General features: G+C 32.1%; 3 protein-coding genes and 2 pseudogenes across 4 annotated transcripts; 4 read left to right on the plus strand and 1 right to left on the minus strand.

Annotated features, from left to right (window-relative positions):
* The first annotated feature begins 192 nt into the window (after nt 1–192).
* LOC129297016 (aspartic proteinase-like) lies at nt 193–2,980 on the plus strand (annotated as a pseudogene).
* Nucleotides 2,981–6,978: 3,998 nt separating this feature from the next.
* On the plus strand, nt 6,979–8,333 carry LOC129297018 (mitogen-activated protein kinase kinase kinase 18-like). Its single transcript, XM_054935409.1, has one exon. It carries the CDS (start codon nt 7,041–7,043, stop codon nt 8,331–8,333), a length of 1,293 nt encoding a protein of 430 aa, XP_054791384.1. The 5' UTR covers nt 6,979–7,040.
* Nucleotides 8,334–16,145: 7,812 nt separating this feature from the next.
* On the plus strand, nt 16,146–17,519 carry LOC129297019 (S-type anion channel SLAH1-like; annotated as a pseudogene).
* LOC129297015 (uncharacterized) lies at nt 16,807–20,869 on the minus strand. Of its 2 annotated transcripts, XM_054935407.1 has the most exons (3): nt 20,696–20,869; nt 20,245–20,491; nt 16,807–18,959 (listed from the first exon to the last, which is right to left on the minus strand). In XM_054935407.1, exons 1-3 carry the CDS (start codon nt 20,777–20,779, stop codon nt 18,562–18,564), a joined length of 729 nt encoding a protein of 242 aa, XP_054791382.1. In that variant the 5' UTR covers nt 20,780–20,869; the 3' UTR covers nt 16,807–18,561. The 2 variants fall into 2 exon arrangements, with proteins under 2 accessions (XP_054791382.1, XP_054791383.1); XM_054935408.1 differs by having other exon boundaries at nt 20,245–20,869.
* Nucleotides 20,870–23,104: 2,235 nt separating this feature from the next.
* LOC129297014 (probable F-box protein At4g22030) lies at nt 23,105–24,502 on the plus strand. The gene has a single exon (XM_054935406.1). It carries the CDS (start codon nt 23,124–23,126, stop codon nt 24,381–24,383), a length of 1,260 nt encoding a protein of 419 aa, XP_054791381.1. The 5' UTR covers nt 23,105–23,123; the 3' UTR covers nt 24,384–24,502.
* Nucleotides 24,503–27,458: the final 2,956 nt, after the last annotated feature.

The raw sequence follows: 27,458 nt of genomic DNA on the forward strand, positions 1-27,458 counted from the left end.
CATTAATCGGGAGGCCTCATCCAGGTTCTATTAATTTATGAGACCAATTTACAGAGTGGCCTGACTATATATATATATATATATATATATCCAGAAACGGAATAAGTGGAAAACAAAACACATCAGATGATCAGATGCAAAAATCAAAGGTATTGCACACATTGCTTCAATTCTAGTTCTTTGTATTCCGGCATGGTTGTAACTTGGTTTGGACACATAACATCTGTTTATTTTGTTTTTATAATTTGGGCCACTGACATTTTTGAAACTTTACAAGGGCTTGTCGCGAATTTTCTCCTTGCAGGGACTTCTGCTTCAATTCGATATGGTAGTGGATCCATATATGGTTTCTTCAGTTATGACAATGTCCCCAAGTGCTGACGTAATTGTAAAGAACCAGGTAATGCCTTTATAAGTACTTTCACTCTTATGTTTTCTCTGCTTTAATGAATTTTTCATCGTACTTTAATTATTACCTTGATAAAGTTAACCTTTTGCTTCCAATCAGGAATTCATTGAAGCAACTCAGAGCCTGGCCTTGCATTTGTGGCGGCCAAGTTCGATGGTTTAGTAGGACTTGGTTTCCAAGAGATATCTGTTGGAAATTCTGTTCCTCTGTGGTGGGTTTCAACACTCGAACTCTTTGCCGAAGTGCAATGGCCTAAAATTGAAACCTGGTTCTTGAAATGCATGCTTATGAAACACTTATTTGTTTCAGGTACAATATGATCAATCAAGGTCTGATGGAGGAGCCATTAGTTTCGTTCTGGCTCAATCGAAACACAGCGGATGAGAGAGGGGGCGAGATTGTCTTTGGTGGCGTTGATCCTGCTCACTTCCAGGGTGAGCACACGTTATGTTCCTGTGACGCGAAAAGGCTATTGGCAGGTTAATCATTAGCCCTTCTCTCTCTCTCTCTCTCTCTCTCTCTCTCTCTCTCTCTCTCTGTGTGTTATTATCTCTTATCATGTTTCTATACTCTTCTTTCGATCTCTTGTTGATTGTAATTTTTCTGTATTATTAACAGTTTGACATGGTGATGTGCTGATTGCTGGTAAACCAATTGGTATGTTTAGAAAATGAATCAGTACAAGTACATATTTGCTCATAGTAGTGCTTCCTTACATGGCTTGTGGTATCATAATTGATGGTTCTGACTTTGAACATATTGTGAATCACAGGAGATTGTGCTAATGGCTGTGCTGCAATAGCAGATTCAGGGACTTCTTTGATCACAGGTCCCACGGATGACCAACTGCTCGTATAATTGTTCGTTTTCATCACTTCATTTTAGAACTTAGTATTCCCTATGAAGTGTCGATGTGTTCAGAAAAAGTTATTCAAGGTCTTACACTTGTTGAAACTCATGTACCTTAATGAACTTCAGTGGACAACGTTTGTGAATATTTGGTTTCTATTATCAAAAAAGTGGTTTGTTCTCGTAGGATGCAATTAATGCTATAAATGAGGCTATTGGAGCTAATGGAGATGAAGTTGCAAGCCAAGAATGCATGACTGTTGTTAATCTCCATGGACCAACAATCCTGGACTTGCTTTTAGCTAAAGTAAGATCCCATTCTGATTTATTCATTCATAGCGTAGTCTACCAAAAAGAAAGTTCTTCATCTCGCAGAGAATGAACTTTGTTATGGTTTTATCTTTTCCTCATGTAGGCACAGTCAAATAAGATATGCTCCCAAATTGGATTGTGTGCATTTGATGGGACTCGTGGAGTTAGGTAAATCTCAAAGTTAGTACACTTTAGGGAAGTAGTATCATTTAATATGATTCATATTATATTGAAGAGTCTATATATTGTGTTCAGCATGGGTATTGAGAGAGTTGTGGATAAGAATGTAAGAAAATCTTCTGGTGATGCTACTTGTTCTGCTTGTGAGATGGCTGTTGTTTGGATGGAAAACCAGCTGAGGCACAATCAGACACAATATCAGATACTAAGCAACGTCAATAAGGTGAATATGACTTAAGTGATGAGTCTCATGATATCTGTAGGATCATGTGATGATGACTTCATTTTTATTTTAGTGTGATAATTTTTTTTTTTTTGAAAAGTTGAATGAATTTAAATTTGGATTGAGTTCTCTGCCTTGTGTGATATTGCAGGCTTGTGGTAAACTGGGAGAAGCACTTGTTGACTGTGAAAAGATACCTTCAATGCCTACTATTTCCTTCACTATTGGTGGAAAAACTTTTGACCTTTCCCCAATGAAGTAATAATATATTCTCAATCCTTTTATACTCAAAACTAAAATATTTTACTGTCAATTCTCATTCATCACTACAAGATGGAAGAGACTCATCATATTTGTTTTCCTAATAAGAAAATGAAACATCAGGAAATAAATCAGAATGAGGTTGACCAAATTTCTAATCTCATAGCCTCCAATTTCTTGCCATACCAAAATTTATCTGTTGTACTTACAAATCTCTATTTTACATGTGTTTATTTGTGTGGTGTATTCAGTATATTCTCAAGGATGAAGAAGGTTCTCAAGTTCAATGCATCAGTGGCTTTTCTGCTTGGATGTGCCTCCTCCTCGGGGCCCTATCTGGTACATACCCCATAACTATACCTCCGTCCATTCTGTCAATTTTGTCTTCAGAAGATTACTCCCAAAAAAAAAAAAATTATGAAATTGAAAACATATGAACATGATTCTGATATTAAGAATTTGATCAGATTCTGACATGATGATTGGTGTCTGCATAATGCAGGATCCTTGGGGATGTTTTCATGGGCCCCTATCACACAGTGTTTGATCTTGGTAACTTGAGAGTGGGATTTGCCAGAGCTGCATGAAGAATATATATAGATATACGTACATACTTGTCATGTTCATTTGGTATTGGTTTATGTGTGTATCTCAACCATATATGTGTAATTACTGATTAATATTCATTGAATACAAGGAACATCATTATTTTAAAAATTAATAAAAGATACAACCACTTTGAGTTAGGATTACTTGTCAGGACCTTAACTAGCCCTTTTGATTTTATTTATAATTTACTTTCAACTTATTTTCATCAGAATGGAATCAAAAAAAACTTTAAAATACATACTTTAATAACCAATATTTTTTCTCACATTTAATGGGTTAAAAAAGAAAACTTATGATAAAAAGTTAATGAGATGTCTTATAAATAAATAAATAAAACCTTCTCTCTGATCTTTGTTGAGGAAGTTAATGGCAATGCTTTGAAATCTGAGCAAATTTTGGGATATTCCCTTTTTCTAATAGAAGATTCTGAACCAAAAAAAAAAAAAAGCAGGTCTTAGAAACAAATGACTTTAAATAACATTGCATCGTCCATCGATAATGGCTAAAAATAGGACAAACTCTAAATATGATGGTTGTAACTAAAGAGGACCTTGTTCCCAATAGTCTGCAAGAACAAGGTGTAGCTGAAAACAGGAAAAGCACTTGATCTGAATTTACCCAACTTAGTTTGATTCCTTAGACTGCTCAACTTAGTTTGATTCCTTAGACTTCGAACTGTGTCCATCTTTTTTTCTTTCCAAGTCTAGCTGGCATGGCGATGAAATTAAAAGTTCAAGAATAGTTACTAAGCTTGCTGGATAAGTCATTGAGTGGGAAAGCAAGATCGTGTTTCTGGAGAATCATCAGATGACGATGAGCGATGATAATATATAAAATTATAAGTTACTTTTGAAGATCCAAATTAAAATTTAATTAAAAGAAAAAAAGGTGGATGCTGCATTTGCTTGCATGTTACAGCACGCTTCCTTGGTTACGGATTCATGAATGGATTACTCATCAGAAAAAGTAAAAAGGAAAAACAAATAAAAGAAACTATAATAAGCCACTTTGCCTTTGCGGGAGGCACGTGATGGCATTTTCTTTGGATTCTACTTTCAACGTCCACGTTCTCTCACTCAAGCACAGTACATATTGTCAAAACATTCAATTTACGGCCAAAAAAAAAAATCTAGCTAGCTTCCATAAAATGTTGAAGATTGTGACATCTTCCCCATTTTCTATCCCTAATTATCATGTTCAAATTTCAAAACGCTGGATGGCTTATTAGCTTCCTTCTCATGGTCTTCATTAATTACTTAAATTTTACATCTTCTCATGGATTAAGCACACTCCTTCTATCCCTCATTATAAAACATTTCTAACTATCTCACTAAAATTAAAAAAATATAATTAAATTATTAACTACATCTAGAAATAGAATAAATTTTTAATTTTATCTCTATTCATCAAATGAATAATTTTTAAATTTGTATTATATTCTTTCTCATAATTAATGAGTTTAACTAAGAGTAATATTAAAACAACGTAATTAATATACCCAATCAAGTATCTTATATTAAAATAAAAGAATTTTTTTAAAAAAATATCCTATAACAGAGGCTGAAAATAGTACTTGAGTGCAGATACATGTAAAAGTGGGCATTGTGTGAAAGAGGTTAATTAGTTGGGTTTGCTCGCTTCCAACTATGCTCCAACTGTCATAAGCTTCTTTACACTCATCACAAGGCCACTCCAACTATTCCTGCCTTCCCTTTCTTCAACATTTCCTTCCGTATCGCCTCATCCAATTCCACTACACAATATCAATCCCTACTTCAAATACAATGCATAGTTGAGACATATTGCCTCTGGTTACTATTTAAGTGCAGAAAAAGGAGTAGTAGGTAGGTGTAAGCCTTCTATTTTCTTTCACTGCTTCTCTTCATTTTTGTCTTTCTCATATAATCCATTTACAATGTGAATCATCCCTTAAAATTTGGTAAATGATTGAAAAGTAAGTCTTATTATCATAAAAAAAAAAAAACACGTGATTTATAAAAGTAGCCCCTAGAACTATCTAACTTTCAGCGTGCTAAGAACAGTTGAAAATTCAACATTTTGAATTAGAAGTGCATTCCTTTCATTGTTAATGAGCCAAAAAACTAGGATAAAATTAAAGCATAGTAATTTGGCCAAGTGATAAGGCTAACTCAAATAAATTCAAATAATTTTAGAGTTGAGGTTTGAAGTTTAGAGGATTTTTTTTTATTCCAGGCTTATTTGAACCACCAAGCTCAAATTTTAATAAACTTAACTAGATACTCGAATTTTTATTATTATTTATAAAATAAGATAAAAATTAAAAATATTACTTTTTAAAAAATTAAAATTAAAATTACATAAAAAATAATAAAATAATATTTAATAATTCAAGTATTTAAGTTAGCCTAAATAAATTCTAAAGCTTGAGGGGTTAAGATAAAGCTTTGTTATATAAGTTTTTTTATATGTTAAAATATTTTAAACTTAATTCAAATAAATTTAACCTAACTTGAGCTTGATTTAGATAAATCCAACCCTGTTCAAAATGCCAGTTGTACATAAAATATATGCAAATCCTTTGAACTAAACTCGTAGTCACAAATTGACATGTTCCTGTGCACCTACGTACGCACCATTTTATCCATCCAGAGTACGGAAATAATTAGGCAGTCAAAAGTCAAACACAGTTTAATTTATCACTGCACTCTTGCCTAATTCTATCTAGTGAATTGAATCCTCCCTCTCTTTTACTCTTATCAATGCCAATCATCTACGTTGCTTTCCTTCCTAACAACATTCTCTTCATTTGAACTTCTTTCACACAAAAAAAGAAAAATAATAAATAAATAAAAAATTCTCTTCTTATCGCCATCAGGATTCAAGTTCATTATTGCAAGTACACAGCCATTATATTATCAGAAAATGACAGTTAAGTCTTAAAAAAAATAATACCAATTAATAATATAATCAAAGAAAAATATAATCTTATTTTTCTGTACTTTGTTTATATTTTGTTGTTGATTCCTATACTTTTTTTTTGATATTTTTAATTATTATATTTTTATTTTTTATTATTTTAGATCCTTCCATGAACAAAGTATGAGAATTTCGAAAAAATTTAAAACAATAAAAAATAAAAGTATAGAAAATAAAAACACAAAAAAGAAGAAGCACAAGGATGAATAGCTCCTGAAAGTTATCTTTTTCAGAAACTCCATTTTTGGGAAGAAAAAAAAAATCACTCAAATACCTCCATTTTTTCAGAAACTCTGTTTAGACTCTCTGAAATTCTATCATGGCAGAAACTATTTGAAGCTCCATCTATTGGATAATCAATTATTTTAAAATCTATTTAATAATTAGTTTTTTATAACCGACTTTACTTAACTGAAATCCAAATACACGCATGGCAAACGAAATATACTCGCCGGATAGGGACACTGAATCCTCTTATCTTCCCTAAAAGCCATATAAATTTAATTTCCCATGCTTCCCCATATATAGGTGTGTATATTAGAGGAATTAATACGCTATTAAATCTTCTGGTACATTGCATGAACTTGTTCTCATGAGCCATCCCCTGATGCATCAGCACATGCCTCCATGTGCACCATTCTCCTATATATTTATATATGACTCTAGTTTTAAACCCAAAGTCAACTTAAAAAAAATGAACACAATAAACTACATTAATCTATTAAATTTGATTATAATTTAAGCGAGTCAAATCATTTTTTTTAAAGTTTCTAAGGGTACTTTAACTTAACTAGGCGCGTCTAATTTGAAAACAATTCATTTTAATTGGGTAGTACGGTTCTAATTAATTAAAAATTGCGAGGCTATGTGCCTTGGGAACAAATTAATTTATCTGACTTCTTGTGTGCATCGCCGGCTGATTAACGAAGTTCCTAGCCCCACACACTCTTGTTTTGACACGTGGATCTCACCCAGCACAGGAGTGTGAGAAGATGTGAACACAACCAAAAACTAAAGACTCTAGAATCTTAAATCTCACAACTCGCGTACTACATATTCCTTTGCTTGAAGCCAACCGTACCAAACCAAACTTTTCAAGTTTTAACCTTTGCATGTATAAATATGGGTAACGCAGAATGGTAGCTCCTAACAAACAAACCCACCTTCTCATTTCACATTTTATAGTCCAAACCATTTTTAGAGCTCCAAATTAAACTCTAAGCTTTAGAGCTCTCTTCTATGGACTGGTCTAGGGGTCCCACCGTCGGCCGGGGTGCCACCGCCACTGTTTCAATTGCCCGTGATTGCCGGTCCGGTCGCTTGTTCGCTGTCAAGTCGGCGGAGCTGAACCGATCGGAGTTGCTTCAAAGGGAACAGAAAATTCTGTCCACATTGAAATCTGCTCACATTGTAGCGTACCAAGGTTTTGACATTACGTCGGAGAGAAACGTACTTTGGTACAATCTGTTCATGGAGTATGCACCTTATGGTACGCTAGCCGACATGACTCGCCGGCGAGACGGACTAGATGAGGCAGTGGTTCGAACCTATGCGCGCCAAATCTTGCTGGGGCTTGACCATCTTCATTCAAATGGCATAGTGCATTGTGATATTAAAGGTAAGAATGTTTTGATCACGGAGGAAGGGGCTAAAATCGCAGACTTGGGTTGTGCTCGGAGGGGCGCTGATGCGGTGGATTGCGGCGGGTTGGTTGCCGGTACACCGTTGTTCATGGCGCCAGAGGTGGCGCGTGGGGAGCAACAGGGTTTCGCTGCCGACGTGTGGTCTCTGGGGTGTACTGTGTTGGAGATGATCACCGGGAAGGCTCCCTGGCCAGATGTAGCCGACCCGCTAAGTGCGGTTTATCGGATCGGGTTCTCAGGCGATGTGCCAGAGATTCCAGGGTTCATGTCGGAGAAAGGGAGGGACTTCGTGAGCAAGTGTCTGAAGAGAGACCCGAATGAGAGGTGGTCCGTGGCCGAGCTCCTCAGGCACGCGTTTGTGGAAGAATCAACTTCATCTAAATCATCCATGGAAGAATTTGAAAGCTCTAAGCTGGATACTCCGACGAGTGTAATAGATGGATCCATTTGGGATTCGTGGGAGACCACCCAAGACCCGACCCGTGTTCGTTCCAGCAATCCTGGCAGAGACCGGATCCGTAGGTTGTGTGCAGAAGCTACGACGTCGTTTGATTGCAATGAGCCCAACTGGGGATGGGATGATGAAGAGTGGGTCACAGTGAGAAATAGCAATGAGACAAGTGAGAATTACAATGTTGACCTAGGACATGAGGGAAGTTTAGTGCACTGTTATGAACCCAAAACGGTAATTACAATTGGGTTGTGGCTATGTAATAATGTGAATTGTAAGGTTTGTTGTAATGGCAGCAACTACATTAGTTGTAACAAAGGATTAATGTTAGGCTATGATGATTGGTCATATGTAAGGATGATTGTTCTCAAGAGGGAAATTGAATCTCAAAATAAGGAAAGAATTTTTCACGGTTTGCTTCTGTCTCTCACTCTATAGTGGCATTATGGGTTATAATGGTTTCACATGTGGCCAACATAATAGCTAAGTAGGTCAAATTTCGAGGCGATATATATACACAGACACACATGATTACTTGGGAAAACTAGGCTGTCTTTGTAAAATCACAAGCGGATTTGGCTTTCTTTTTTGGTTCACGAGAAACTAGATGAGATGAAGACTTTGGAGCACGTCCCTGATTGGAATTACTTGATGGATTTGTTTCATGTGTTTCATAGGTAATTTGATTTTCACCAAATTCAATACAAAGAGAGATTGTTAGCAATTCTGAATGGGAAAGTAATAATTTCCTGAATCTTTTCATCTTCAAATCCTTTCCAAACAAATTAAACTTGCCTTCCAAATTTGCGGATGAACGTGGAATAATCAAGTATGAGACATGTTGAAGAGTAGGGAAGATGTGTCTTCCAAATAAAATACATGCATATACCCATATAACTTCAATGATCCCAAACTTTCTAAAGATAATGAGGCATGGTATTAAAATTGTGTGATCATTACCGCTGTATAATAATGAGGCATGATCCCATTACTGCTGCAGAACTAATGGTATCTTTGAAGGAATTAAAATATGTTAGAATGACACGTTTGATAAAATTAAACATTCATTCTTACTTTTTTAAAGCTTTCATAATCATTTAATATGAATTCTTTGATAACAAACCCTTATTAAAATTATCAGAAAAATCAGGAAATTTGTCATAAGAGGCTGAATAATTGCATTTGATTATGTTTTTAAAAAAGTTAATAAATACATTAATTGGCTTGCACATCCAACCTCAAATGATAATTTAGATATTAAGATTTTTTACATCTCACCCAATGTGAGAATTTTTTGTACTCTAATATAATTTGATTTGCTTTTGTTTTGCAGGAATTTTTCCATTAACTTATATTCAAAAAAAAAAATTGTGTGTTTGGAGAGGTACTCCATTCGATTTTGAAAAAGGAACAAATAATTATCTTATCAATATTAAAAAATGATTTTAAAAATTAAGTACATTTATCTATCCCTCTATGACAATTTTGTTTGAATCATACTCAAGTATAGAATATAAACACATCTTTCAATAAAAATTCATCTCTTGATTCATCAAAGATTATCATTTTTCACTAAATCTAACTCCTGTTGGTAAAATGATTATTATTTTTAAATGTGTCAAAAATTGAAAATAATATAAACTTCTACCATATACTATATTTCATTATTCTTAATTACCATTCACAATTTAATCATTGGTATAATTAAAATAATATAATTCATGCAAAGATAATTAGATAATAAGCTCTTTATTTCTTATAATTTAAACTGAAACAAGTTTCCTAATTAAAATTATCTTATATTCAAAACCAGAGGAAGCATATGCCTACCTTAAAAATTATATGTAGCTTTGCTTGTGTTGTTATGTTATCTACTAGAAAGTAGAAACTGGAATCTAGCATCATAAAATTTCCTAAATCACAAAAATTGTAATTATTATGAGCCCATAACAAGAAACGTTGTATGCAAGTAAAAGAGAGAAGGAAAGAAACTTTGCCAAAGGTGAAAATCAAAAGACATTATTGGCTCCACAAAAGCAAGGGATAATGGCAATTAAAAATCTCATAAGATCATTAATTACAATTAGAGATTTTGAATTATTGATATTTTAATAATAAACTATGATTTTTACTTGGAATTAAAAATATATATGAGTTTATAAAATTTTCCTCACTTGAAAAATACAAAAAAAAAAGATGTTATTGAAATTATTATAATGAGTTGGGACTATTGTTAATTTTAGTTAAAAAAATCACGATCCATACTTGAGAATATGTTGTTTCTCAACATAAAATTAAAATTCACTTGTGAAACTCTCAAAAGATGCTTATGAATATACGATAATCACTTAAAAATTTATCAAAGTTATTGCTGAATATAAAGTCAATTATTTGTAAATTTTTGTCTATCAATATATAGGCAAACTACTTGAAAAATTAAAAATAGATTGAAATTAATATCATAGGTTGGAACCATTGTTAATCTCAATTGAAAAAACTAGAATTTCGAGTGTTATGAATTGGAACTACTTAAATTACTATTACGAGTTGGGATTGCTATTAATCTCATTCGCAAGAGTGAATTCTTGTTTTTTCAACTAAGATTACTAATAATCTCAACTCATGATAGAAATTTTAGCACTCAAATGTTATTTTATAAACTCACATATTTTTATTACCAAGTAATAACTATAATTCATTATTAAAATATCAATAATTTGATGTTCTTAATTGTAATAAATGAATTGGTGGGGTCCTTAATTGTCCTTTTCCCCAAAAGGAAACCAAAGTGTCTTATGGTTAGGCAAATGCATAATGCATCGACCATGGAGATATTTTTGTCTCAAATCAAGAGGCGCTTAGTGAATCCAACGAAAATAATAATAAAAAAAAAACAAAGGCGCTAAAATTCTTTTAAGTTTTAACACCAAAAGTCATTTAGTACTTTGAAATTTTTTTATATTTATATTTAAAAAATTTCAATTATGTTTTAAAAAAATTAAATTAATGACAATTAGATCTTTAATAATTTTTTAAAAAAATAAGTTGTAAATATGAATTCAATAATTATAAACAGAAATCCTAGTTATAATCTAAGTTTATATTTAAAACTTAAATATTTTATTTATAATTAAAATTAAAAAGCTTGATTCTATAATTTTTTAAATTGATATTTACAAGTTATTTTTTAAAAAAAATTTATTGAGGAGCTAGTTATTATTATTTTTTTTTTTGGAGAATTAACTATCATTCTCATTCATCATCATCATAATGAGCTTACCTAAAGTCACTAACCTGACTTTTCCCTCCATAGTTAATGCAAACTAAGAAAAAAAGAGAGAGAAAAAGTTTGGTATTTATATAGCCTTAAAAAAACACCATATGTTTCATTTATCAACTAAATAATTAATTAATATGTTTCCCTATTTACTTTTTTGCCTCCACTCCCACCGAACTTCCAATTCCTCCTATCAGCTCCCCCCTACCGCCAAAAGGAAACAGTTCGTGAAAAACTTTTAATGGACGCCACGTGGATGGTGGTTTACACAGCACAGTACTCCCTCAGTTTTTTGTTTACAGTAGAAACTATTGCTTTTGGTTTTTTTTAATAAAAAAATCATTTTTTGGCAAACATTTATTGTAAACTTCTTAAATTTTTATTTAAAATTTTATCATTCATACTGATAAAAAAATAATTAATAAATATTTGATTAGCATAATTAATAAAAAATATTATAATCTAATTCTTTTATTTTTAGGTATAATTAATATAATTAATTAATTTTTTAAACTGTATGATATAATTTTTTTATAAATAAAAACAAAGGGAGTATATATTTTGATTGTTCACATATACTTTGGACGATCTTTATTATAAGGCACATTTATTTAACTATCTTGCTTAAATTAAAAAGATGTGGAATAGTTATTAATTTGGACTAAAAATAGAATATACTTTTAATTTTGCCCTATTTAAATGAAGAATTTTTTAATTTACATTACATTTTTCTTATAATTAATAAATTTAAATAGAAATAATATTAAAAATATAATTAATATTTCATCAAGTGTCTTGTGTTAAGGACCAATGAATTTTTCTAAAAAGTGCCTTATAATAGGACCTGGAAGGAGTACTTATGAGTACGATCATGCACTAAATGTGAGTATTTTTTCAAATGATAATGATGGTGTATATATTTTTTAAGATTGTCTAAATTTTTATTCCTTTTATTCTAAAAAATTGAAAAATATTTTTAATTTAGTAATTTAAGAAAATCAATTATTTAATTAGCTAAATTTTAAATAAAAAATAAACACTTCTAAACAATAAATATACAAATAAACAGATAAATTCCCTATGTTGATCCCTCTAATTAACTATTGCCAATAATTCAGACGAAACCCAAAAAATTTTAAGGTAAAGCTTAGAGAAATTGTAACTTTTTTACACAAAATGTTCTTGCTGTAATGTATACAGATAACTGAGTTAGGAAGAGAATGATTGAGTTGTTTCCCTTGGATTCGTTGGGTATATCTTATCTATTTATAATGGTATATATAGGACTAATGTCTTATAAATTAGGTATTAGGCTTACTTTTTTTTTAAAAAAGAATGTAAAGTATTTTTAATTAAATATTATCCTTCAATAAAGTAATTACTCATTTCAAACTAACCCTATCTTTTCATCTTTACTCCTAAACACCCTATAATAAATATAAAGTTATTATTAATAGGGATATTTTTGAAAAGAAAATAATGATTACTCTCGAAAGATTAAAAATACTTTACATTTTTTAATATTCAACTTCTTAAAAAATATTTTATACTTTTAATTGGAATGAATATTTCACATTTCTATTTATTTTTTTAACCCACCTGCCCTCTATATATATTTTTTTAAAAAGGCACTAGCATGATTATAATTCCCATCTTATCCAGACCCTTATTTGCTTTTATTTTATCTGCCCGCCCAATTAGGCGATGGTGACAGTGAGAGGAGGAAAAAAAACAAAACAGAGAGAGGGAGAGCACATCATCACCTAACTTGGTCCACTTCAGCTTTCAGAATGAAGTCAATGAACATTTCCCTTCTGACTCATTACTGAAAGCATAGATCACCAAACTTCACTTGGGCTTTCAAAATGAAGTCAATGGATTTCCCCCGACTCAATGCTTTCTCATAAAGACAACTGCAGCTAATTCTGTTCAGAGTGAATGCAATATTTTGGTTTGATTAAAAGCATTCTATGAAGGTATGGGGCAAAAATGCCTAAGTTTTCTGCACAAGATATTTCTATCTTTTAATTAGAGTAACGTCATCTCAAAATTTTTTAAAAATGTGCAATATTTTCTCACAAATAAAGTTAAAAACGTTAATCGTTAAAAATAAAGTTTGACCGAAGATTTTTTTGACCCTTCTTCTTCTTTTTTTGCTTCTTCCAAAAAATTGCTTTTTAGATCAAGGAACAACAACTTTGTGGTCATGTTGAATTTTTTAAAAACATATATATGGAGGGAAAATTAAGGAATTAATTTATCCTAAGGTACAACTCCCATTTAGCGGGTAAATTAGATATTTTTTCTACTATAAATCAAAGAATGAACCAAGATAAGCAATTGACATAAAATCTTAAAAAGGTGAAGGCGAAGGGGCTATACAGCCTACAGAACAAAGAGGTGATGAAAGGCATCACGACAGGGTTCACAGACGAAAGAGGCATACTTTATCATCCTTCTCGGCTGCTCTCAATTTTAGAAGTCTTAAAAGGTTAGGTGAGTTCAATCATAAAAAAGAGTTTAGGTGAGTTCAGTGTTAAAGGTTTATTAAAGCATAGGCAAGCCTTAAATGTTTACTTATCCTAATGGGATATGAGTTGCATCTTTGTCAACTTGACCAATTTTCATTGGCCATTTTATTAATATGAACAAAATTTTGATTGAATTATATTTATGTCAGAGACTTCATCTTTAAAATTTATTTTTGGCAAATGTTCTATGTAATTTTTTTTTCATTTTTTAAAAACAAAATTGCTGATACACCTGTGAGGAAAATGTCCTGAACAGTTAGTTTGACATCAAAAGAAGGGTAAGTCAACAGAATAATTAACAGTTGCTTGAATGCAATATGAGTCAGTTTTGGCAATATGTGAATTAGAGGCCAAGACAACTAATTAGCAGCCTCTGAAGGACATGAAAGATCCGATATACCCTATTAGCTAACTTACGAAGTGGAATCCACAACCAGAAAACCTGTGCTGAGTTAGGAAAAGCAGAAAAAGATATCATGATCATCAGCATTTTTTGGCCACTGCATGTGGAAAGAGGTTGAAGAAAAAAGGACTATATATATATATAAATGATGAATGAATTGAATGAATGAAAATATAGATTAGTGAAGTGCTACAAAAACATCACTGCTTCTTTTGCTCTCTACCCCCTTCAACCATCCATTTTGTCCACTACTCTTTTTTTTTTTTTTTGATACACTTGTCCACTACTTCTTTGGTTCAACATTCATTCTGATTTTTCCCCCTTAATAATATAGAACTGATATCTCAGTAATTTAATGTTTTAAAAAAAATATGTCAGAAGGAATAAAACTCATCTGTAGGTCAAAGTCTCACTTCTCTTCCTTTCCTCCACTCATGGTAGAAGATTCAAATTGAAAAATTAGGTAAGACAGTTATCAAGTATAATTTATACATAATATATATATATATATATATATAGTAAAGCAAACACATTTCATGTTCTTTCTGATGCTTGAGCTAGAAAGATAAAAATGGATGTGTGCCAAAAGAGCATCCAAACTGCTTACAACTTGAATTGATGGTCATCGTCAAATAAACTTTAACCATGTGCTATACTTTGGCATCTAAATCTATAATATTCATCCAGCCATGGGGATTCTTGATTCTTTGTCCCCAGAAACTTTAGATCCGACAAGGAGATATGAGATATCAAGATATAATTACCACAAAAGTTCTCGCACGCTCGAGGGAGGGTACTATTACTATCCTTTCGGATTTGTTCTACACTTCTAGTACAGCTAAAACATGGTTGATTGAAAGTACAAGGTAGAGAATGGATCATGGAGGTTTATACTATACAATAGTGGAAGCCATAAGATTATATGTATGCAAGGGGGTTCAAACTAATTAAGTGACATGTACTGTGAGTCCAAGTGTGAGCTAATTATAAAGTGAAATCAATAGCATAATAACAAAGAATTTGGATTCCAAAGTTAGATTATACTCATTCATGTTTTGTATCATTACCTATTACCTCTTATACTTCAAAGATACTTTGGGCCTGTTTAGTTTTTATTTTCATTTTTTTATTTTTAAAACTGTTTTGCAATTTTTAAAATTGTTTTTTAAAACAAAACAAAAAAAATGTTTGGTTGTGTTAAATTAAAAATAGTTTTAGAATTAAGAAATTGGTAGATTGTAAAGGTCATTAATAGTTAATGATGATGACTTATAATAATTATCAGTCAAGATAATTATAGTTTTCAATAATCAAATGTAATGCATTTTGAAAATAAGAAAAATAAAATGAAAATAGTTTGAGATATTCCTCTTTTTTTAAAAAAATAAAATATAAACATTTTTTTTATTTAAAGCACTCTTCTAAACAAGTTTTTTTAATATTTTTTATTTTTAAACACAAAAAAGTGAAAATAGAAAACAAACAAGCCCTTTAGAGCTTCTTTGTTTTATGTTTTTAAAACCGTTTCCCATTTTTTTAAAAAATAAAAATAACATTTTTTTGGATATGTGTTTTGGATTTAACTATTTTAAAAAATATTCTCATTTTTGTGTTTTAAAAAAATGAAATATTTTAAATTTATTTTCATTTTATTTTTTCTGTTTTTAAATATACTACATTTGACTATTGAAAAATATTATTAGTTGGACTAATTTTTATTATAAATCACTGTCATTAATCACTTGCAATAATCACTATTAGCTTATTTTTAAATTAACATAATCAAATAAATTTTTATTTTGTTTTGTTTTGACAAATAATTCTGAAAATTGTATTACTTTTTTTTAAAAAAATAGGAATAGAAATCAAACAGGCTCAGACTGACTTTCTTTCTTTCCTTTCACTTTGCCTTATTTCTAACATCAAGTGGTCCAAATCCATCGTTATTTTATGTTGGCTGAAATTGACTGGGAAATATTTGCTTCAATGTTATTGCCCCCCAAAGTACTCAGGATCCTCTTATAGCTTCACACCTACATATGATGAAATCACCACACCCATTTGTGACAGAGATTAGGGTATGGACTACCAAGACAGAACCTAAGAATCACCCAAAAACCGCGGATGAATCTCACAAAAGTAATCACTTACACAAGCTCCTAGAACTGAGAGATTCAAACATCGTACAGCATGAGCGATATTCAGATTTGGGTTCCACCACATAACTTTTCCAGCCTTTCAAAGACTCTAGAAATTTCATTTAAATCTATCACGGAATCTAGGTCCTAAATGTGATTTCTTAATAGGTATTGTCTTTTATTATCCTAATCAAACGTGGCAGGGGACTTAACGCAACCTTATGCAGGCTACTTCTCCATATGCATATTCCCTTGATGCACAAGCTTTATTATGGAAGAGTTTGAGTGAACACAAGAGGGACTCACAAGCTCTCTGGCATGCATTTAATGTACTACCTTCCTTTGCTTTTATCCTGTTATGGGGTCTCTGTATTCACTGCAGCTTCTCTATCTTTTCTTTACATTCTCAGGTGCTCCTTTCACTTTGATCTGGTGAAGACCGAGTTCTTACATCACATAGGAGGGAATTACATGAATGCTCCTTGGATTTGTTGGCTTCTCATTCTTTAATCTGCACCCATGACTGTTCCTAGATCTTTCTATTAAGTTCTTTGATGGACACTTTCAGTTCCAATATTGGTGCTTGATGTGAAATTCTAGGGACAATGGCTTACAACTGATAAACGGTTTCTGTCGGTGGTAGCGAACCCAGTACGCCAGATATTAGTCAAAGGAAACTGCTCAAGTCATGGCGCAGAGATGGGTTGGAAAGACAGTGCAATCTCAATGTTCCTACTTGGATATGCATATTAGCTGATTCTGTTTGTAACACTGTATCAGCATCTAAACAGTAGCAATCGGTTTCCCACAGCGCTGAGGCCATGTTACTTTCTGTTCTTTGCAGCTCCAAGCATGGCAAATCTAGCCTGGAAGTCATTCTCAGGGTGTTTTCTTACCCATCTAAGATGCTGTTTTTCTTATCTTTGTTCCTCTTTGTGTCTATGGTAGGTTCCCAGCTGACTCAAATTCCATATTTGAATTGAAAATTATTTGTTTGTTCTTCCTGTAGCATTGTAACATGGCAATCTCTCTGGTTTAAAACAGGGTTGCAGGCCAACTCTCTTCAAGAAATCAATGAGAAGGTGGATTTACTCATATTAACCTTCATTGGTCTAGCCTCTGTTGAATATGCTCGAGGTAAAAGTTAGCACAGCTTCCGGGTTAATGTTGCCAACATGCGTGCTTTCAGTGTTGGTTTTCATTGGCTTGATGCTGATCACCGCACTCAAAATTGAGAGGCTGCTTTGTAAAAATGCTTCAATTATCTGTTGCTAATAATAATAAAAAAAAGTAAGAAATCTCAAGCCTAATCTTCTGCTCACTCACATAAAAGTAGTAAAATAACAAATTAAGAAGCAAAACAATGAAATAACTCTGATAAGAAAAAAGGGAATGACATCATGAGCTTCGAATTGACCGATATTAAGCAATAATTTTGTTCTTCTCGTTGTAAGGAAAATAAATGGAAGGGAGCCAATGCATGGTTAAAAGCTAGCCCAGGTACATTAGTCGACTTCCATTCTTTTCTTGTTTTTCTTAATCCTCTAAACCAAACACTCCAAAAAATTAAAATAAATGAATGGGAAAAGAATGCAGCACCGCTCTGATATAAACAATTTTCAATTATTTTCCTTAGATTAATTCATAATTCGGCTAAAAAATATTAAAGCGAGTATTTGAACTTATCTTTAATCATATGATAAAAAAGATTAAGATGGTTGTACCTGTTTAACACAAAAATTGAACTGTCAGGAAGAGAGCACCCTCCTAAGAGGGGAGCCCAACAAAAAGGCAATGACAAGTGCAGAAGAGTTAAGGGGAAAATGGATCCCTTGAAGTACTTCCCTCCCAAATGATGAGAAAGATAGAGAGGGAGCAAGGTGGACTCGTGGGCAGAGGCAAGACCCATTGGCATATTGCTATCTCCCTTTCTCTCTCATTATTTCACCTGGATCCTTACTTCAGAGAATCCAAGTTTGATCTCTGGCATAACATGTATATACCACCAAGCACTAGTTCTAGTCACTTCCCTCCTTTCAACATGAAGTGGTGAAACATGAGTAATAAAATTTTCGATTAAAAAAAAATCACCTATACATCTGGCAAAAAACAAAAATTTACAGAGACAGTACAGGACAGCACTATATTTATCTTATCAATTTAAAAAAAAATCACAGTTTACCAGGGCAAAATTGATCCAAATTCTCTCCACCTCATCAAAAAAGCTAAAATTTGAAAGCCTATTCCTCAAGGAACATCTTAAAAAGGATTTATGGCAGGCAATTGGAAAACCACCTCCATCCTGCAAAAATGTTTCTTACATATTCTTCTTACTAGCTGAGCGTGACAATTTCTGGTAGTCCAATGATTGCAGTTGGCCACGCAGGTCTTGCTTTTCCTTGAGTACACGATCGTATTCAACAAGGAATCCCTCAGATTGTTTCCTTAGAGCAACTGCATTGACTTTTGCAGTACTTACACTTTTAATTTTGGCCTGAAGTTCAAATTCCAGCTGATTTAGTTCTTCGCTCAATCTGGCCTTTTCTTTTTCCAAGGCTTTGATTTCTTCAGCCTTACGAGCTTTAAATTCTTGGGCTTCTTTCTTCAATTCTTCGGATTCTTTCTTCATAGCCTCCATGTTATTTCTTCGGATTTGGAGTTCTTTTATGTAATGGTGTAGTCTGTCTACCATAAGTGCAAGAAAAAGGACAGCACCTGCAAAATAACAAAGCAAAATGATGCTCAAATGCCAACAAGACACTGTCTAAACAATCGATTACTAAGAAACAACAGGCCCTGAAACTAAAATTAGTATTTTGGCTTAAATGCATATGTTAATTATCAGATATTCTTGCTTAGACGCACACTTTTGCTGGGTATTTTGATGGGTTTTGTAGTGAATTTAACTTGGAAAATAAAAGAAAACGAGTGTGCTAGGACTTCAGATAATAAAATGCAAAAATATGTGATTTTTGGCCCAATTGTATTGAATCTCTGCAGATTTTATGTCCTAACGTAAGTTACAATACGTTTACAGGGTATTAGGAAGATGGAATTGAAGTATTTGGAGATTGAACGATATGAATAGTGCTTGGACAATTTTGAAACCCTCTGGTATTTTGACCTTAACTTTCAACTCAAGCCCAATTGAGGTGATTTAACATGTATTCAAAACTAAGACCGGCTAGAGCAACCATGTTTGAAATTAGGCTCTATGCATTTGCACATAAACTGTTGACCGGCTAGAGCAACCATGTGAGAATAAATTAGAGTAATAAAGCGGAAGGGTCAAGAAGTGGGAAAGCTACTACAGAGGTGACACCATGAAGACATTAAATTTCCCAAAGAACAGAGCCTAACAGAATGTTAAGCCTAGTTTATTGACAAATACTGGGCATATTGGACCTCATGTTTAGTTTCCTCCTTGTTTCCCCCCTTCATCACTTCCTTTCGAGAGCAGAAAGACCACTCTACTGCACGCAGAGCAAAGTGAAATCATTGTGAACAAACATCACCAGCGTTACCAGAACTACCAACCAATAATTTAAGAAAACAACTCACGAGACATGTCTTTGAAGTGATTGATTTAAACCATAGCGAAAAATGAGCCACAGCTGAAACTTAACACATTGAATAAGCCAATAATGAAGCAAACGCACATAATGTTAGAAATGATTACACCCATCAAGCCTCACATTTCACTCAATGTCGTCTACTCCCTAAGCCCCATTTTGATGAAAGTCAATATCAAGTTATTACCCTAAAGATTATCCGTATCATCATGTCAAAGTACAATTTTATTTTGCCAACCTCATCCCTCGAACTGTACTAAAATGATCAATGCAAGATTTCCAGGATAAGTATTCTATGGGTTCAAACAAAATCGTACTTTCGGAAAATAGAGTGATACAAGTCATTACGAGCATCATATTGATGTCAACACCGTGTTTTAAGAATGATTCAGTGGAAATTGACACAGAAGAATTCAAGGAAGAAATACCCATAAGAGTTGCTTCAACAAGGTGCTTAGCCACAATAACCTGATAAGTGGGATTGATGGCGCCGTCCTCAATCCTTCGTTTCTGAATCTTCAGAATGCTGTGGACACTAGATAACAGCATCACAAGAACCGTCCCTCCCATGGTCTTCGCCATCACGGGTCCCCGACCGCGCTTGACCCGATCCAAGCCCATGATCACCAGCTTCCTCAAGGGGGTTTTAAAAAGGATCATCATTATCGCCACCGCCTCCAAGAATATGACAGTGAACAATGATTGGATCATCTCTTGTGGCAACAATATTCAGAGAGATTGATTGACGCGTGGCAATATAGGGTCAATGAGAGAGGTATTGTTTTGCAGGACCCAAAAGGGTAATAAAGAGTCACATTCACAGAATCAAAATGGGAGCTTGGAAGAAGAAATTGACAAAGGGATGATGGAGGAAGATACCGGAGAAACTTTCAAAGCTGAAGAATTGAAGATGGAAGGCGAAAGCTGGTGTTTTCTCTCGCGACTTCTCGGAGCCATTTCCATCAGACCATCACGACGGTCCACGGCGGGTTGCGATGAGGTGCCACCGCCGCTGGCTATTTTATCCTATTTTTGTATGCTTTCCAAATAAGTTCATCCCATGGTCCTTTTTAGCAATTTCCCCTTGTTTTTATAAATTTACTACTTTAATTTACTTTGATAATAATTATTAATAATTTAATGATCAGTTAACTCAATTATTATATATTTTTCAAAATATAATTTTTTAGAAATGATAACTTTAAAATTATTTTTATTTTAGATTTTATACCATTAAAATACTTTCAAGTGATCAAGTCATTTGGAGCTTTGTTATAATTAATTTTTCATATGAAATAACACAAATAATTTTTTTTTACAACAACGCAAATGTTCTTATACTCATTCCTTTTGACCACTGGCCAGCAATAATTGACCAACAACTTGTTGATCAATCAAAGTATATAATTTTTTTTAAAATACATGCATACATACATACATATACATATATATATATATATATATTAAAATATTAACAATTTGATATTTACATGTCAAGCATTGTGAAGTTACAAGTAAAAGTTCTTGAATTCATAAACAAATATCTAAAAAATAAATACATTAATATTTTCAAGTCCATCTATTTATTTAGACGTCAATCTTGTAGATTTATAAGTAAGTTAACAAATTAATTTTTTTCAAATAATTAATATTTAAATTTACAAGTGGGACTATATCATGTCACAAGATCTCTTATATTTAAGAGAATGATAAGTAAATAGTTTCTAAATTTTGAAGAACCAATGAAAAATTTATATAAAATCACTTATTTATTTATTTATGAGGTTGACCTGTAAATATTAATGTATTAATCTTTTTAGAGAGTTATCTGTAAACTTAAAATTTTGACTTGTAAATATGCAAAGTTTGATTTGTAAATATTATATTATTAATATTGTAAGAGGTTGGGTTGTAAATTTAAGAAGTTTATCACTTGTCTCTCTTAAAAATTTAGTAAATTTGTAATGTTTGACTTATAAATATTAAGTTTTAAATATTTATTTAGTCAAAAAATGTTAATATTTAAATAATTTTCTAAAAAATTATTGTTTGACTAGTCGATGGTCGTTGGCGATCAGTCAACATCAAACTAAAGGTTTGAGCTCAAGAATATTTTTATCGTTTTACATAAAAAAATTAATTACAATCAAATTTTAAGAGAATTAAAAGTTTTTTTATAAATTGATGAGATTTATTTGTAATTAATAAGTTTCTTAACATGGGGAGTTATTTGCAAGTTGCCCAAAATCTTTAACATTGAGCCAAACCCAATTCAGACGTTCATGGAACCAGTCAGACATGGCCCAACCCATAAGATGGCAAGGTAAGTGGCTCATGACAATGATGAACGCTAGGCGATACTGTTTGGATCAATACTTGTGGCTCGAGCGAGTATATTTTAAATTTAACATGAGTATCATAAATAAAAAAAATTAATTATTTAATTTTTTTATAATTTTAACTTAATTATAACTCAATTTTTAAAATTTGACTTGTTATAATTTAATTCTTAAAATTTTAATTTAACTGTAATTTAATATCTAAACTTTAACTCTTACAATTTAGTTTGTATAGTTTTAACCACTTGAATATTAGTTCATATATCTTAAGAAATAAAATTATAAAGATTAAAATTATTTTAAAATTTATTACTGATATTTCAAATTACTAAACCATTTTAAACATATAAATATTATAAATATTAAAAGTTTAAGATATTTTTAATATTTATAATTTTATTTTTAAAAATGTAGAGATCAATATTTAAATGGTTAAAACTATAAATATTAAATTGTAAGAGGTAAAGTTTAGAAACTGAACTACAACCAGGTTAAAATTATAAAAATTTAATTATAATGAGTAAAAATTTAAAAATTAAGTTATAATTGAATTAAAAATATAGGAACCAAAAAATTATTATTTTTTCATAAATAATTTGTAAGAATTTTTTTAGATGAATAGTGCTTTGCGGAACAATGTAACATTTTATGATACATGCATATAAATTTATATACAGTTTGCTATCACCACAGAATTTAAATATATAGAACAAGTCTATGTTGAAAAGTCTCAAAAGCGCATGCTTTGCTTGAAGCTGATTGGGTTAAACTGTTGAAGTCTCGAGGCTCCATATTCATACCGTTAAAGCAGACAGAGAGGCTGAAAAGTCAGCCACAGGCCAAGTCCACTTGTCTAACTTTTCCTTCATCTCTCTATCTCTATTTATATGTCACCTCTCTCGTACGTTCTTCCCATTCGTGTAACTGTATCCCAACAAATTCTTAACCTTCAATTTCCAATAAACTTCATGTCTTCTCTACATATCTCAACTCTTTCTTCTTCTTCTTCTTCTTCTTTAAGGAGAGTTAGCGCTGCCATTGGTGTCCCGAAACTCCCACGAGTTCCTCTCTCGCTTCCGAAAATGCCCACTACATCAACTTCAAAGTTGCTTCATGAATCCAATGATGGATCCTTGCACACAGTAACTCCAACAGAAAATAAACATGTCACCAACACATACATGCTCCAAGATTTCTGCCATCTCAACAAATCTAAGGCCACCGTTCAACTGTATGCAATCTTAGAGGCTGTGGCTGACAGAGTTGAGACGCACAAAAATATTGGGGACCAACGAAACAATTGGAACTCTCTTCTTCTGAACTCTGTCAATATGATGACCCTCACTGCCACAACCATGGTTGGTCTCAACACCGCCATTGACAACACTGCTCTCAAATTTTCGTCCACTTTTTTGTTCACTGCAGCCACGGGTCTGCTATTGGTGATGAACAAGATTCAGCCATCACAGCTCACGGAGGAACAGCGAAACGCGACTAGATTGTTCAAGCAGCTTCAGACTGAAATCCAAACCACATTAGCTCTTGGAAATCCTACTGAGGAAGATGTCAAGAGTGCCATGGAGAAGGTTTTGGCTCTTGACAAGGCTTACCCTCTTCCCCTCTTGGGAGCCATGCTTGAAAAATTCCCTTCAAAGTTTGAACCAGCTGTTTGGTGGCCTGAAACTAAAACTAATGAAGTCGTGAAATCCCAGGCCAAAATGAATAATGGATGGAGTGCAGAACTAGAAATGGAGATGAGGCAGATTGTTGAAGTGGCGAAGAGAAAAGACGTGGAGGACTACGAGAGGCTGGGAAACTTGGCTCTGAAGGTCAACAAAACATTGGCCGTATCAGGTCCTTTGCTCACTGGGATTGCAGCTTTAGGTTCTGCATTGTCGAGCCATGGCTCGTCATGGCCAGGCATTGTGGCGGCCATGGCTGGGTCATTGGCGGCTTCCACGAATGCTTTGGAGCATGGAGGTCAAGTGGGGATGGTGTTTGAGATGTACAGAAACTGTGGTGGATTCTTCAGGTTGCTCCAAGACACCATTGAAACCACACTTGAAGAGAAAGACTGCGAGAAGAGGGAAAACGGCGAGCTTTTTGAAATGAAGGCGGCGATGAAATTGGGAAGAAGCGTTTCGCAGCTCAGACAATTTGCCTCGAAATTTGCTGCCTACGACTCCGAAGGAATCGCTATGGATGAATTTGCGAGCAAGCTTTTTTGATTTGGAAGATAGACTAATATATATATATATATTTTTTCAGTTCGTTGATTCGATTCAATTCTTTTAATCCTATTATATAGGAGCATTCTTTGATTCTTTATGTATAGTGTCCTGATATAGAGAACATTAACCTGGTTACCAATTGGTCCAAAACAAAACCTGGTTACTAATCAGAGAGTGCATTTGCCAGGTTGACTCGGTAAATTTGATCCAGTTCAAAGAACTCGGATTGCGCTCATTTTGGGCTGAAACAAAATAAAAAATGTCTACTTTTTATTTAGCGGAGTTTTATTAGAATGAGAAATCTATATGATATTTGGGTCGGTGTTACGTTGCTTATTCAGCAATCACATAACTGATCTGTTACTTGATTCAAATATTTTCCATTGTATTGAAATATTGATGCACCTATACAATGAAGGTTATGTTTTCCGACAGCTCGCCGGGAATTTTTATTCAAATTGTGAATCCAGACTCTCCAGCCAAATTACTAAGAAAAAGTCAAAAGATATTTGGAACATGGGGTGATAAATAACGTAAAGGATTTTTTGAACATATCTTGTAGGGTTCGTTTGGATTTCAGTTGAGTATAATATATTATGAAAATAATTGATTAAATGATATATTTTAATCATAATTGATCATGTTATAACGCAATCTGTTTGGATATTATTTTTTTAAAATTGATTTTAACAGAATTGAAGATGTTTGGATAATTTAATCAAAATTAATTTTAGCTATATAAATTACTATATAATTTAATTCTAAAATACTAAATATTAATTTTTTTTGAGGATACAAAGTTTGAATTTTATTAAGGAAAAAAAAAATAGAGAAGAGAAGGGAGTTTGATTTTATTTTTATTAAATTATGTGCTTTGTTTATAATTTTTTTTGGACTTTTTTTTTGTATTTTTCTCCAACGGTTTTGGTTAGCTTCTCCGTAAACACTCGGCTTCTCAGCTTCAGAAGAAAATCAATTTTTTGCCCAAAAATTGATTAACCCATAAAATGAGTGTTTGGATAGTTTTAGCAGAAATTAATTTTTTGCCTCAAATAATCAATTAAAACGCTACCTAAATAGGCACTTAGTGGTAAGCGTTTGCAAGCCAGGCGATAAGGCCCCACACGACGTCGTGGTTCTGTTAGCGGTTCCCTGCTAGTTGCGGTAACTGAAGACGATGATTGGGAAATTTCAATCCGCCTGGCATCTGCAGCCATCTCAGCCATGTGTGCTCAGTCAGCCTGCATCTCATCAAATCTAACCATTATTGTAATATCTTAACTTCAATTGAAACTCTTTAAATTAATAGTTTTAATTTTATAATAATTTAAATTAATATTATTTATTTATTTTTTAAAATTTTGTTGAGACCCAACTGTCATTATTTCAAGTTGTGGTGCCTGACTTTTATTTTTTCATTAAATTTTTAAAAAATAATTACATAATACTCTCTTTGATATTATTTATAAGTTACTTCTAATATGTTTCACTAGCACTAAGAAAAACTTTAAATTTTATTAATTTTATTTTAAAATTTAACAAGTTTTTACTTTTATCCCTAATAAATATTCTTAAATCTTATTATTGATATTTTTATTCAAGTCATATAATAAGGGCAAAAATATAAAGAGGAGTATTGGAAATTGGAAAATATTCTATAAATAAGACTAAATTTTTTTTCTCTTTCTCTACTCTCTAAATAGAACCAACGGAGTAAGTGTTTGCCAAAAAAGGAAAAATATTGTTATAGACCTTGTAAAGACATCAATGACAATTGTAAACTTTGTAAATGTTATAGAAGAACCATGGTCTTTATTTGTAATTAAAAATAAATAATTATTAAAATAAATAATGAAATGTGACTCATAAATTTAAGTGTAGTTAGTTGTGAATTTAAGTAATTTTACTTGTAAATCAATAGATTACTTATGAATTTGAAGATAGTAACTACTCACTTGTGAAGTTTACAAAGGTTGCTAATGAATAGATAGTTTCATAAATTTATATATCACTTGTGATTTATAAATAGTTAATTAGTTGTGAATTTAGATAATGTCACTTGTGAATAAAACTGAGAATATGGGTCAAGTTATATGAATTGGTCCAATTAATTAATTTTAAGAATTGGGCTGGGTTAGAAAAAAACTAACCCAAATAAAATGCGTTTTCTTTAGCTTGAACTAGATAACTCGTGAATTATATAGGCTAATTCTGATAGGTTAAAGTTGGCATGTTTAAGCCATAGCATTTAAAAAAAATAAAAGAAAAAAGGGTTGAGGCAGGCCACATGATTTTTGATAAATTGACCATGGGTATGGCTTCACTTAGCTAGCTCAATTCATACATTTTGTACAAATATCATGGTTTAATATTTTAGTGTATGTAGAATGGCTGATAAAGGAATATCATGTTGGAACTCATCAAATCATTTTGGTGTATTTTAATTTTAAATTAATGAAAAAATAAATTGGGAAAAAATAAATAAGTTGGCGGGTTAACTCATTTTACTAGTTAACTCTCAAAAGTTAGGTTAGGTTATGATTTTCTAACTCATAAAAAAATGAGTTAAATTGAAGTCAACTCATATTTTTTCAAACCCATATGGGCCAACTCATAGTTCAAATTGATCCATATTTTCAGCTTTATTTGTGAATATATATAATGTCAATTGTAAATGAATATAAATAGTCTTAATTATAAATCAATAATCTAGGAACCTTATCATGTTTTAAAATATCCATTCATAATTTCCTTTTTCATAAGTTTGCAAGTAATTTTTTAAAAATTTATAAGTGGTTATTTTAAAATTTACAAGTGAGATGATGTATGTATTGATGAAATTATCTATCTATATACAATTGACTTTCTATATATTCACAAGTGATATTTCTTAAATTCACAATATCAACTTAATTTCCTTAATCATGAGTGACATTCTATTATTATTTCAATAATTATAAATATTTTAATTACAAATAAAAAGACCATCGTCCCTTCTTTAACATTTCAAGATTTTGAGGTCTTCAATTTTCATTAATATTCTTATGGGTTCATAACTATCATTCTCTCAAA

The sequence above is a fragment of the Prosopis cineraria genome, unplaced genomic scaffold (assembly GCF_029017545.1).
Source record: "Prosopis cineraria cultivar Desert tree isolate PC_DT_omini unplaced genomic scaffold, ASM2901754v1 PC417, whole genome shotgun sequence".
Lineage (NCBI taxonomy): Eukaryota > Viridiplantae > Streptophyta > Magnoliopsida > Fabales > Fabaceae > Prosopis > Prosopis cineraria.

What these genes read in the sequence shown, in the direction of transcription:
- LOC129297014 (XM_054935406.1), top strand. Translation starts at nt 23,124, where the DNA reads ATGTCTTCTCTACATATCTCAACTCTTTCTTCTTCTTCTTCTTCTTCT.
- LOC129297015 (XM_054935407.1), bottom strand. Translation starts at nt 20,779, where the DNA reads ATGGAAATGGCTCCGAGAAGTCGCGAGAGAAAACACCAGCTTTCGCCT. An exon ending in CAGCTTTGAAAGTTTCTCCG is followed by an intron (nt 20,492 to 20,695) that starts GTATCTTCCTCC and finishes ATATTCTTGGAG; the next exon opens with GCGGTGGCGATAATGATGAT. An exon ending in TGTTGAAGCAACTCTTATGG is followed by an intron (nt 18,960 to 20,244) that starts GTATTTCTTCCT and finishes GTTATTTTGCAG; the next exon opens with GTGCTGTCCTTTTTCTTGCA.
- LOC129297018 (XM_054935409.1), top strand. Translation starts at nt 7,041, where the DNA reads ATGGACTGGTCTAGGGGTCCCACCGTCGGCCGGGGTGCCACCGCCACT.